This window comes from Periplaneta americana, chromosome 3 (genome assembly GCF_040183065.1).
Source record: "Periplaneta americana isolate PAMFEO1 chromosome 3, P.americana_PAMFEO1_priV1, whole genome shotgun sequence".
Classification (NCBI taxonomy): Eukaryota; Metazoa; Arthropoda; class Insecta; order Blattodea; family Blattidae; genus Periplaneta; species Periplaneta americana.
Window position 1 is genome coordinate 71,305,654 of NC_091119.1, and position 15,061 is coordinate 71,320,714.

Genomic DNA, 15,061 nt, shown 5'->3' on the forward strand with positions numbered 1-15,061 from the left:
ATCACATCAATTCTGAACAGAATCTGCCTAAATAAAAATTTCAGCTCCCACTTCTAGTAAATAGTTAGATTCATTTTTCATAAAGCAGAATACAGACGAAGAAGTTAATATTCATATAGTCGAATTAACTCAGGCCTATCCCACTGTCAAACATCACTGTGTGTTTCGTTCAGCTCACAGCATGGGCCATAAGTAACGTTACCCCCCCCCCCCAACGTATTTAATTTCACAACTAACTAACAACTCATATACATACACATACCCATCATTATCATAACATAACTGAATACGACGTCATATTCGACAAGAGGTTTTGTGAAGAAAATCTTTTGTTATATATCTGTATGCTTCTGCCACAGCAACCTTAGTTGATTAATTACTTACTTACTCCATGGTGATTACGTTCCTTGAAGGAACAGAGCCTGCCTAGCAATAGAAGCCCATTCTCTTCTGTCCTGAGTTCTTCTCCTCCATGCTCTTATACCCATCTGCTTTATATCTTCTTCAACGCCTTCAATCCATTTCTTCCTAGGTCTCCCAACACATCTTCTACCATCCGGATTCCCTCTATAAATCTTTTTCAGTAATGATCTCTCTTCACTTTTTTCAACATGGCTGGCCCATCTCAATCTTGTGCTTCTAATTACACCCATTATATGCGGTTCACCATATATCTCATAAAGTTCCTTGTTAGTTCTAATTTTCCATTCTCCATTCTCGGCTCTTATATTTTTCTCAAAATTTTCCTTTCCTATGCCGCAATTTTCTTTTCCTCATTTATTAGTAAAGACCAGGTTTCGGAGGTGTACGTAACCACTGGCCTGATTATTGTTCTACATATTTCCTTTTTTCCGTTTCTTGAGAGATTCTTAGATCGTAACAAAGGAAGTAAGGTCTAATAGCATCTGTTTTCCACCTGTATTCTTTCTTTAACCTCTGTCAATACCATATTATTATCAGTTATCACACTCCCTAGATATTTAAAGCTCTTTACTTTTTCAAAATTGTTCCTTCCAATTGTTATGTTTTTACAGTGTATCCATCTACCTTCCTCTCTTATAGCAATCATATATTTAGTTTTATTAGTGTTCACTCTCAAACCCATTTTGATACTTTCTTATTCTAGTTGGATAAAGCTCGAGTGTAATTCTTGCACAGATCTACTAATCAGTACAACATCATCAGCATATGCCAAGATTTGAACCATTCTGTTTTATATCATGCCCCCAGGTTTGATGTCAATTTCTTTAATTACTCTTTCCAACATAATATTAAATAATATTGTGGAAAGCGCATCGCCTTGCCTCACACCAAGGTTGCTACCAAACTCATTGCCAATTTCTCCTTGAATCATCACTTTTCCTTTATTATTTGTTAATGTCAGTTGATTAATTGCAAAATATTAAAATATTACAGGGGTAACGTGACTTATGGCCCTATCTGTATTTTCAGAAAGTGAAGTAGCAGCTAAAGATATATGTGCTCAAATCGAAGTTATTGCTTTAGTTACAGCTGTTATAGCTCCACACAGTGTAAAAGAAGCTGTTAACGGAAAAAAAAAAAGAGTCAATAGAATAGCCTTCGATACACGTAATCATTCATACAGCTACTATTTCCGTTTGTAGTGAAATGTTTTGATTTAGCTACTGTCTAATGTAGAATTAAGTCAAAACTACAGTGTAAAAGGCAGTTTCTTTACCCTAATGAAACTTCAGACTCATTTTCTCAGTTGTTCATTAAAACAATCAAAGACTTTTCTATAGGTAAAACACATTATATAGCATTTTGTGGTGACAATGCAAACACTTATTTTCGAGGTTTAGATAGGCAGAAAAAAAAAATAATGTTTTCACAAAACTTAAAAGTGATCTGCATGAAACGTAGAAGGCCCAGACCCGATTCCCCGCATATGTCAAAGGTCTGATGTAAAGGTATGTGCAGTAATTAATAATGTACCATGACCAACAACTGTAGACTACTTTTGCATGACGCATAATTCATGAAAAAATGTCCTGGTTTTTTAATTAGAAATTCTGGTCACCCAATATTATACCATAAGAGAACAGTAGAGAACACATAAAAGTTTCATTACGAAGGTCACTTTTAAAGTACTGAATTATTTTTCAAAGTAATGTTTGCTTTCTCATTATATGAAGTATAGTAGACTTCACCAACGTATAATAATAATGTGAAGAATTCGGAAGAAGGCAAATCTATGTACACTCCTATGGGAGAGGAGGGGGTTAGTACTGGTACTCTTTTCATTTAATTTTAAGCTACTTGTGACAAGCTTAATTAAAGAAAAAAAATGAATATCACATAGATTGACACAAATTTTTTCATTATACATTTTGTACATTTTTTTTAAGAGTTCAGTTTCTTTATCATGTTACGAATGACATTTACTTACTTACTTACAAATGGCTTTTAAGGAACCCACAGCTTCATTGCCGCCCTCACATAAGTCCACCATCGGTCCTTATCCTGTGCAAGATTAATCCATTCTCTATCATCATATCCACCTCCCTCAAATCCATTTTTAATATTATCCTCCCATCTACGTCTCGGCCTCCCCAACGGTCTTTTCCCCTCCAGTCTCCCAACTAACACTCTATAGGCATTTCTGGATTCGCCCATACATGCTACATGCCCTGCCCATCTCAAATGTCTGGATTTAATCTTCTTAATTATGTCAGGTGAAGAATACAATGCGTGCAGTTCTGCGTTGTGTAACTTTCTCCATTCTCCTATAACTTCATCCCTCTTAGCCCCAAATATTTTCCATAAATAATGAAACATTGCGATTTTCTAAAGTCTGTTTATAGTAGATCTCAAGGCAACTGACAAATGCCACATTTACCTGATGTTTTTGTGCCCAGGAATCTGGTACAGATAGGGTATCACTTATTTGGTAAACATAAAGACTGCATTCACAGAACATATCTTGAGGATGGCGAAATCTTTGTAGTAGCAATGAAAAAACAGTTCAGAAGCGCATATTCCAAGTTTCACCATTATCTGGTTCTATGACGGATGTTGTGATAGCCAGGGATTATATAGCAAAATTGTATAGTATTCTTAGAGTGTATAGGTACACCTTTTAAAAATGTCAAAGCTATAGAGGAAAGGTGATATTATTTATTTATTACCCATTTATAATCCATTGAAGACGAATTGACTTAAATCTGGATAACTTCTTTAAACAACTTAGAAATATCTAACATTGAGTGATCTTATAAAGGAAGCTATCATGTTTTTAGAAATCAACAGGGCTCCATAACTTCAAAATAATGCACTTTGATTGCTGATTAGATGTTCACAAATGTGGAATGCTTGCTGCGCCACCAGCCTTATCTGACATTCTTATGAATAGCAAGATAACTTTTTATTTTTACCTCAGGTCATTCATTGTTGTTGTTTAGTTAACTGTCCGAAGACAAGTTGGAACCTCATAAGTGACGCCAACAAGTCATCACTCATGAGACAATTAAGCAAGGCGATAATGGGTGGCCAGTCCCTTTCTCCCCCATTGCATACATTGCTGACTAGTAACATCCATTGCATACATTGCTGACTAGGTGATCAGACGTAAGATTATATAATTTCAAATATGTACAGATATAATAAATTCAGTTCAATATAATGGACTCCAGTTTACATGTAAAGTGATAAGAAGTGGAATGAATGTACATTATTTCAGTAAACAAGCTTCTTATCTATAGCCTTGGATTATATTTAAATTGTTATATTTAGACCAGGTATGCACTGACACTATTATTTTCTTATTTCAGATACGAGCTCCAGATAACAGGTGATGGCATATCTAACCAACAAGCCAATCCTGAGGTGGTGGTCGATGTGAATCGACCCAGCAGTTTGCTCAATGAGCAGATGTATGCTCTCAAAACCATTACCAGTAAGCTCAAGAATGCTTACAATGGTTTGGACGTTGAATGGATTGATATTGGTGAGAACAATATGAGTACTCCTTTAATGCCTAATCATCTCGTCCGCTTCACCCAGATATGTTACGAATCAAAACCAATACAACTCAAACCAGGTCCATAATTATGATTTCTGTTCTTTTCCGTTGACTCCTCTTATAATCAGCTGAAAGCTTCTTTGACCTTATTATTGTGATGTACCGAAGTATATACGATATTTCCATGCAGGAATTCTGCGTTATCATATGATGAAGGATCAGTGGAGAGGAGAAAAATTCTCTCCGGCACCCGGACTTGAACCTGGGTTTTCAGCTCTACATGCTGACGCTCTATCCACTGATCCTTCATCATATGATAACGCAGCATTCCTGCACAGAAATATCATATATTCTTTGCTACATCGCAATAATATGATATGCGTATATAATCACTTAATGATTTAAGATGGTGCTCATTCCGTCGGATCCTGGCCACTTAGTCACCTCTGCACATTAGTATGTTGGACATTGTGCCACGGTCACACATCTGTGACACAGTGCATGAGGGTTGGCCACTAAAGGAAAACTAAGAAGTGGAGCTTAAACTGAGAGGATTCAATCCGGCATTGGAATTGGAATCCGGTATGGCTTAGTGGATAGAGCCTCAGCACATAGAGCTGAAAACCCAGGTTCGAATCCGGGTGCCAGAGAGAATTTTTCTTCGCTCCACCGATCATTCATTCTTTGACCTTGCTAATATGAAATCTCGTTTGTCTTTTTTCCCAATGAAAGACTGGGGAATTTTATTTTCTTCATCATGTGAATAATTATTATCGGATTTAATGATTTACCAGTACTTGACATTGCCATAGTTCCGGAAAAAATGCCCTACATTAATAAATCATACTATTGAAGTAAAAAGAATTGAAAAAACCAGAAAACCATGAAGTATACACAATGCAAAACATCCAGTCTAACATACTTAATAGATTTGGTGTGTAATAAGAAACACCCAGTCAGAGGTACCAGCACGATTTCACAAAATGATCCGGAACTCGCAACAATCATTCAGTAACTAATTAATAACATCTGTGCATTGTAGACAAATGTCTGAAATGAAGGTACTATGGAGGAGAGAGGCACAGCTCCAACAGTGTTGCCACAGTATATAATTCTTTAAGGTTTAAGGTCTCACATAGTGGTGTTTTGGTTGTAGGGTTAAATGAAAAGAAGGAAAGCGAAAATAAGTTTTAATTAATCTTACTAAAATTGCGTAAATTTTAAAATTCCACTTTCTAATACAGTACTATCATCAGTATAACATTTATAATATGTACCATCCAACATTCGCTTGGTATGCTTCCACAGCAGCAAAGTCTTTGATAGCATCTTCGATGTCAAGAGCCCTTTTAAGAATGTATAATTTTGCTACAAAACTTATCGATTGTTGCTGGCAGATACCTCTAAAACGACAACAAATTTAGGTCATATTTTTAATTCACATACTCCCACAACTCACTTCTCGCTCAGGGTTCAGCAGTAATTTGCGGAGATTATAACTTGTAACGTGATGTTGGCATTACTAGAAATCGAGATGTAAACAGAACGTGTTTTCCGTTATAATAATAATAATAATAATAATAATAATAATAATAATAATAATGGTAATAACAACAATAATAATAATAATAATAATAATAATAATAATAATAGTAATAATAATAACTGGAAAAATTTCCCACAATTTCAGAACTCTCTTTACACTTCGATCACATTCTAATCCACACCAATCTTCTTCAAGGTCTCGCATAAATTTATTCCAATCCATTATGTCAGAAGTGTTTTCCAGGTCTACAAATACTACATACATTTCTTTATTTTTCTATAGGTATCTTTCGCCAATTGTTTGCAGGAATCCAATTGCATCTCTCGTATTTTTTTTTTCTTCCTGAAGCCAAATTGCTCTTCTTCTAAGTCTCCTTCCATCTTAGAACATAATGATCGATTTAGTATTTGCAGGAGAATCTTCGCTAAGTGCGATATCAGGCTGATAGTTCTGAACTCGTTACATTTCTTGGCATTTTCTTTGGTATTGGCAGCAACACTTTGCCCATGAAATCTTCAGGCCATTCGCCTTTTTCACATATTTCATTTCGTCTTCACTATGAATTTCACTAATTCAATTGGGCTCCCATCAACTCCTGTTGCTTTCTCATTCTTCATTTCCCTAAGCTCTAGCTGAACTTCTTCTCTTAGAATAGAAAATTCTTTTTCGTTTTCTAATATGGCTGCTTCAGCTTCTATAGCTAAGTCATCTGGATGATTTTCTGTCTCCTATAGCTTCTTCTAAATATTTCGTCCAACTGTTCAGTATTCCTTGTTTGTCTGTTATTTCATTATTGATTCCGTCTTCTATCAACCACATAGATTTCCACTTCTTATTTGTGAAGTCCATACATTTTACTTTCTGGTACATTAAAATATATTGTGATGCTATTCAGGAATGTTCTGGTTGCCTCAGTAGTTTGCGCTCGCATCTAGTGAGAAGGAAGGCGCGGGGAAACGGAAACTCGAAACCAGAACATTCCTTTTCTCTATAGATCCTTTATTTGTTCACATTTCTGTTTCATCCAGTCTTCCTTAGCCTTATCAGTTTTTCTTCTTAGTTGTTTTTTAGTTTACTGTAGTTTCTTCTTTCTTCTTTTGTGTTATGTTTTTCCATTTTCTCCTTTCCTCTGTTTTCTCCAATATTTTCCATGTTATCCAAGGTTTCGTAATACTCATGCTTTCTCTGTATCCTATTGTTTCTTCTGCTATTGTCTGTATAGATTTTTTTTTAGATTGGTCCAGTACTTATTATTTTCAGGTGTGGATTTTAATTTAACATGTTTCTCTTGAAAATTTGCTTCAAATGTTCTTCTTTCATCTTCGTTTTTCAGTTTTCCATTTATTTGGACCTGAGTTAATATCCTCTCCTGGTAGAGTCTTTGCACTTTTAAGAAAATTCGGAATATTTTCTGTACCAGTACATATCTGGTATCTCCAGTCATTCATTGGACATATTCACATGCACCTTCTTCTTTTATGTTCTTGGAATAATGTATTTCTAAGAATCATTGCATTCCTCTTACAGAAATTCACAAAAGATTCTTCTATTGCTGCATTCCAGTCACCCATTGGGATTACGCATGCTCCCTTCTTTTCTTTTTCAACTGTCTCTTCCATCTTGTCATAGCTTTCTTCCACTTCCTCGTTTACTAATCCACTATATGGCATGTAAATTTGCATTGGCACTAAGTCTATTTTCTTCCCTAGTAATCTCATTATTATCGTCTGATTATCTCTGTAACACACAGATATCTCTTTATCTTTCGCACATGGCCCCAGAAATATACCAACACCATGACTTCCTTTGCATTCTTCACTTGAATAAATGAGCCTAAATTCATCACTCACCAACTTACCACTATTTCCTTACATCACTTCTGATATTCCCATCATATCATTTCTTCCTTCAAGTTTTCCAACTTCTCTGCTTGCAGAAGAGTCCTCACATTCCATTTGTCCAATCCTCAATCTTCTCTTGGTTGGGTTGCGAATTTGATTCTAAAACTGATATGCTATATGGAAGAAGCTATTTGGATACATGGATTTGTCAATGAATGAAGGACCTATAATCTATGCATAAGATACTAGATCATTGTTTTCAGTTTCTCTTAAGGGATTAGGTACAGCTTACAGCAGTAAAATTTTTGGAAATATTCAACATATTTTACCTCCATTACTGTATCTTGTACAATAATGAAAACTGGTATGTGTAAAACACTGTCCTTCTACTATATGAAAAAAAAAAATATTTTTACGATAATATATATTTTTTCAAAATTCAAAACGGTGGCAGTCCACTGTGCAGTGATGAAGCATTTCCCTCAAAACTCATAAAATTTTTCATGTTCTCTCTCTTTTATTTTATTGCTGAAACTCTGTTTACAATATCATGCTCTTTCAACTACGTCCTTAATAAATAATATTTTTTTATTTTATGTTAGAAGAAAATACTGGTATTTGACAATTTTTTAAATGAATTTATTTTTTATCAGACAATCTATCAAAGGTATAGAAGTAATTTTGTATCATATTGTAGATATGACATGCATAAATACACACAAAAAATTTCATTACAGAATGTTGGATAGTTTTTGAGTTATGAGGGAAACGCATCATCATTGCACAGTGAACTGCCACCGTTTTGAATTTTGAAAAAATATATATATATATATATATATATATATATATATATTTTTTTTTTTTTAATCGTAGAAATATTTTTTTCATATAGCAGAAGGACAATGTTTTACACATATCAGTTTTCATTATTGTATAAGATACAGTAATGGAGTAAAAAAATGTTGAATATTTCCTAAATTTTACTGCTGTAAGTTGTACCTAACCCCTTAATGATGTGAAAAGACGTTGATAATAACACAGGAGTTTGAATTACATTTGAGATTAAATTAAAATTAAACAATAATAAAAGGGAATTAGATCAAATATGGGACTGCCATAACATTATGAAACAGTACAGTTCTGGCTTTAGGAGGGTGGGATGCCTGCGAATTTTCCTATATGCCATTGGTGTCACAGGTAACGAAATAGCTGATGCTTTGGCCCCTATTGGCCCGGGATCCTTTATAAACCTTTCTGTAAATGCTGGACTCATAACACTGATAGAATTCATAAAAAAAAAATTCTGGAGGAATTTAAATGAAATATCAACTATGAGACAGACTAAATTCCTGCTTGAGAGCTTACAGTCTGTCTTCAATCCATTCCTTCTTTTATTCAATAGATAGGGACATTGTTGCCTGAAGAGACATCTACAAAGCTCATCAGTGATCCCGTGGGTAGCCTATGCAATGTGGGACGTAAGAAAGAAGTTGCCCACAGATAGTTAATGCTCCAATATCCTAAACTGGATGAGTAAGGCATAAATTGAGGGTCTAAATGGGATTAACCCAATGAGTTTTAAGTTTATATTTGTCTCATGACTGCCTATTTTGATTGGACATCATGTTTGTTTACTGACTTTGACATTGAAATAAACAGCTGACATGCTCTTAGATACCTATGTAACAAGGGCAGTGGGATTATAAAACAAAATACTCAGGTGCATGACTGGATGCTCAAGATTGTGTGAATGTTGGTCATCCAGAGAAATGATCTGAAACAAGTCAGACAATGACAATTGAAGCTCCAATGTATAATATTTCTCTAAATCTGTGTTTAGTTCAAATAGGTAGGTAGGTGAAGCATTGACAGTGTCACAATTCATAATTTTATAGATAACTTTAATGTACCCATGTATTGTGGGTTCCTATCACCACGGCATGGCGCATCCTCAGGTTGCGGATAGAGGAGATGGCCTCCAGATATGGAAGGTAGCTGCGAATATATTGAATAAGCAGTCGTGGACAGCCAGTAAGGGGTGGTCCTCCAGCTTGGGGGTTGGGCGAAGGGCTAACAACCCACCACCTTAAAAAACAGCTTGTTCACGAATCCATACAATAAGCCTCGGAATGGGACTGATTCTTTGGCATGACCACAGCAAAGCGCATTGTTTTCTTCACCGGACATAATTAGGATCTAAATCCAGACGTTTGAGATGGACAGGGCATGTAGCACATATGGGCATATAGAGTGTTAGTTGGGAGAACGGAGGAAAAAGACCTTTGGAGAGGCCGAGACGTAGATGGGAGAATAATATTAAAATGAATTTGAGGGAGGTGGGATATGATGATAGAGACTGGATTAATTTTGCACAGGATAGGGACCGATGGTAGGCTTATATTAGGGCGGCAATGAACCTGAAGGTTCCTTAAAGGCATTTGTAAGTAAGTAACTTTAATGTACAGTCTTAAGAAAGAAGTTTTGTCGCACAAATACTTTGTAAGTCCCAGAAAGGAGACAGTGTGCATGATTATAGGATGAGCGACGTGGTTCACAAGAGAACAACTAGTTAAGGTATAAAATTAGTTTTGTTTCCTTGTATGTCTGATCATGCTCACTGTCTCCTTTCTGGGACTTATAAAGTATTTGTGCGACAAAACTTTTTTTTAAGACTGTACACCCTATGACATGGAAAATGGTCGCTCTCCTGTAGCATGAATTTGTCTAAGTGTCATTTGAGTTGACGCGAGATTCACACAGGGAAATATTAAGCATCCAGGTCCAAAAATGAAGATAAGCTGTGACAGCGACAACATATTTCCTATGTAGCCTTTATGGCTTAGCAATAGAGTTCTTTCTTCTTTTTACAAAGATCAGACTTCAAATCTCTCTATGTGAAACGCACGTGTGTAAACACAATGATTTCCAAGCTATTTCGAGATGAGACTTAGTCTCTGAACAGTGACCAATTTCCGTATCAAACAAAACTAACGGGTCTACAACTAATGAAAAAAATGATATAGGATTGATATATTTCTAAATTTGTTTAGATGAGAGTGTATTCCAACAGCTAATAAACTATGTATCTACCTATCTTGGTTAATAGGATAACGAAATTAAAGTGACTCTGTTGTTTCAGCAATTAGGTACTTCATGATAAGTATTTATGTTATTTATCTACTTCATCATTCTGATAGCATACTCACGTTGGATTAGATGCAGTCCAGTTCATAATTCACCATTACCGGTACCATTTATACAATGATTATAAATTAACAAAGAATATGACAGCATGTAACAATTATCTATTATTTAACATGCTTTGAGCTTGAAGTAAAATACTATTGATTCTTTATTTATCATTCTAGTAACTATTATAACTAAAGACATGATTTCCATACAATTTTATATTTTTATATAAGCTTGCTACATTTCCCAAATTTTGTAAATATTTGTTTCTTGATTTAGTGCGTCGAAATATGTATACTTTTTTCATGCATATTTGCATTTTTGGCTTTTTTAGAGATAAATTCATGTATAATGTGTGTTTTTTTTTTTTTAGATTAGGTTCAATAAAGCATATTTAGAGGTTTATTTTGCATATTACGTCCATTTTTATAGTTTTAATACATACTTTATGTTAAATAGCATAATAATGCATTTTATAAATGTTGCCTCTTAAGAGTCTAATATTTCTGAAATTATGATATTTGAGTGTATCTACCGAAAAATATAAGCGAAAGCCTGAAAGGACTCATGATTTACAGGGCTTCTACCTGAGAACTCCTGGACCTTACTATACTCAAAACGATATATGGTGAGATACCAAAGCTCAGAGATGGTTGGCACTTCAATGCTACCAACCTTGAACCTAAAGCACTAATGTTAATAAATGTTATTAGCTTAGAACAGTTAACTTCGCTTACAACTCGCTATATAAAGGAATCCTATATTTCCGCAATTATTATGCCTATGTTGTATTATAAACACGATATAAAATATACACATAATATTGTATATGATTAAAACTGGTGAATTTCAATTTGAAAGCTTGCCTCGCCTAATGAATATTTCAAATTCTGCCAACCTAACAGTTACATAATCACTCATTATTATGATATCTGTAATATGCGTGTATTCGAGGAAATGTTGGCGTAGTGAAGTGAACAGCTAGAAAATCACTAGATTTAATCGGGTGGTCAATTAATGGGAGAAAAATGTTGAAGTTGCAATTTAGTATCTCACATTACATTGTACCGACTATAGTTAGTCCCCATATTGTGTTGTCACACCAAAATTGTAAACCCCCAACTCTTGTTCTATCCAAGCCCCACCCTTAGACTAAAATTATTATTAGAAGAATGCATCTCATGCATCCCTCTCGTACTTAGTACAGGTACCGGTAGTGTGACAACAATAGTGCTAAAATGCTTCCCCTTACATGTCTTTAATTTGGACAGGTAGTAGCCCCTATCTTGGAATTACTGAACACATTCAAAAGTCTTTAGGATCTGCTTATGTGGAGGTGAGAATGTCAGCTGAGAACAAACTGGACAAAGATATTCTATGTACAAAAACATTTTGACAGATAATCACATGAACTTACTGCTGAACATTTGGAAAGACTGTTCGTAATATATTGTGCCATTCGAAAATAAAATGTAAGTTTCAATTTAATAGTGCATATTTTTAGTGTTTTTTTAACTTCATTGTGCATATTTGGTCATTTGATAGTGCAAGAATGCATGCATATTTTACTATTGATAATGCATGAAAATCCTGTCTCTAATTATAACTATTATTTTTCCTATCTGATCTATCTCCCAGTCATGGCGATTTTATGCATACCCATACAACCCTTTATCACCACACTGTTAAATAGTGAACAGAAAAACAAAAAAAATAAAGTTAACATTTTTCTTACATTCATCTAATTACTTATCTTTCATTGTCTGCCTACTCTATATTTCTATCTAATCTATTCCTTTGGTAAAAATCATACTTACATAACAAGATTAAAATTATTTTGTTAGTCAAGATAAAGCCTTTAGATACTATTCCATTATATATTCTTCATAGCTTTGTATCAGGTACAGAATACTTAACATCCATAATCACACTTCATCCTCTCTTTCCACATAATTGTCCACACCTGTGGAGTAACGGTTAGCGCGTCTGGCCGCGAAACCAGGTGGCCCGCGTTGAAATTGAGATTTTCATGTGAATTGATTAAAAAAATCAATTTTTATATGGAATAGTGGTGTATCTCCGAAGTTATACCAATTGCTGCTAGGTGGCTAGGTGGCAGATGCATCACTATTAATGGGAAGGAAATGAGGTTGTGGGAAAATTAAAACACGCTCTTCTATATAAAACAGGTTTTTTGCATTGCAACAGTATTTCGGGGAAGCGACGATTTGTTGTCAAACAATTGAAATGTTTATTTCTGAAATCCCTCTCTCCAGTTGACCATGTTTCGAGAAAACCAATAAAACTAAACTACTTCGCCAGGAAATTTTTTGGTGATAAAAAATTAAAAAAACCAAAAGAATCACTTTTTAAAGACACTGCTATGATGTTGTCAAAATTATTATGTTTTTTTTTTTCGGCCTCTAAAAATTTGTTTAAAACCTGCACATATGGGGATTCTGCAATAAAGTGCTTTTCTAATTAATAATATTTATTGATAAGGAAATTAATACATGCCATTTTAATGAGAACAATGGGAAAATAACTTAAAGACTCTCATTTGCTTTTCTGTGTATATCTACGCCACACAAGTTTCAATTTAAAACGGAAAAAAACCTACTTAAAAAAATAAATACAAAAAATTAACATTTTGTTCTTACAGAATTTAATATTGAGAACTATTTTAAGCAGAATGCCTATTCACATTCTAATTCTGAGTCTATTACAATCAGCTTCTGAAGTCGGCAACTTTACTAGCCTATGCCATCACAGAAATGTTCATATCCTGGGGTGTATTCTAAAAGTTTCTGCAAGTCCTCTAGTTATTAATTTATTGAAACTTTCTATCAGGATAAGCCTTCTGCGATAGTAGTGCAGGAATATTAGTATTCTTTCGGACACTAACAGTAGAAAAAGACAAGCCACCAATGAACGATTTTGCAACAACTTGACCACTGTAGACCAACTGTTTGAATGATGAGATCTTGAATGGAGTTCTCTGGTCTTTTGGTATATCTCTTCCAAAAGTTTCATCAGAGTTTGTCATTTTCTTGTATGAATGTGGCCACCAGTGTTTGAAAGATGGATTTCATCAGTCGACATCTGATGAATGGAGAAGTGACTGATTCTACTTACCTCTACTTACTTGGCCAGCTTCCCTCAAAAGTCTCTTCATTGAACCAAAATCGCAGTCACAAGGAAGGTATGAATGTCCACGTACTGAGAAGTAGTGACTGACTTCCAACTGTGCGTATTTTAGAGCAGAAACACTGTATGTTTAGGCATTTGAAGAGTTTCTTCACCAAACTCGATTTTCAAAGCAATGAAATGAGAGTTTAGTCAACGATCATTTAATGGATTTCTGCACTAAACGATCTGTATATCTATAAACAGCATGAATCTAAACCTAACTCCGTTTTGCCTATTTTGGTCGATAGGGGGTTTCTAAAATAATTCAATTTAGAGCTATATGGATTGCATCTCCAACTTGTCTACCTAAGGGACATTTATCTTTCTCTACATTCCCGCTGTTATTCTTGAGCCTTGAAATACCTAATCTCCACCATGCTATTCCTGTTCTTTCTTGTCTTGATTTCATTGTATTGTACTCTTCCTGTTCTCAAATCATTTTGACCTCCATATAATACTTTATTGATCCTAAGTCCTTTATCTTATGAAAGAAATCCTGTCTCGAAATTTCGTTTGCCCTTTCTTTTACGATTTTCCCAGTAATGTTTAATGTCCCTCGTTTTCTCCAAAGCCAATTTATGTTCAATTCTATCTCTTTCATCCAGTTATACTTCCAAGTGGCATTTTTCATACATAAAATACATTTTTTCACGACCGATGAGTCATCCTTCAACACAATATTACAAACATACTTCATTTCTCTCTCTAGAATAATTCACAAACTGCTATTGAGTTTAAGTCTCAATTTATTGAGGCTGCTAGACAACCTAATACTCCAGAGCACCACATTATACAGCAGAGGGTTGTTTCCGATCTCTGATAACGAATTTGAATGACATCACATGCGTCAGAAGTCACACGATAGCTGAACTCTGGCGCGAGGTGACAGACCAGTAGTGAGTGATCTCATAGTCAGAGTGCATGGCGACTCACAGCAGAAATTCCCAAGAAAATCGAGCCTTTTTGGAAGAGGTACATAACAACCCTTTCCAATGCCAAGTACAGTGAAGTGAAAATAAAAGAAACCTGCAATAAACGAGGTTTCGTTATTTCCAAGAAAGGCATCTTCTGGGTAGAGATGGATAAAAAAGCTGGAACAGTTTTTTTTAAACTGTTTCACAATTGAAATTGTTTTGATACGAAACAGTTTCGTGATATAACCTGTTTCAAAGGGTGTTACACTCCTCCAGTGATCACTTCAACGTTCCACATGGCTCCAAGAGATAAACAGTTCAATTTCTAAACAGTTTTCCTCTTCTTTGCTGTCTGCAAAGGCCACATGTAATGCTATCATTGACCTCCAATCGAAAGTAG

The 15,061-nt window shown here is 34.9% G+C and overlaps 1 protein-coding gene across 1 annotated transcript in view; it reads left to right on the forward strand.

Moving 5' to 3' along the window:
* dlp (glypican dally-like) overlaps window positions 1–15,061 on the forward strand; it is a 124,104-nt gene that overhangs the window by 103,198 nt on the left and 5,845 nt on the right. The window contains exon 13 of the mRNA XM_069822626.1: window positions 3,792–3,967. Within this exon, the coding sequence (XP_069678727.1) occupies window positions 3,792–3,967 (176 nt within the window). The remainder of the gene's footprint in view (window positions 1–3,791; window positions 3,968–15,061) is intronic.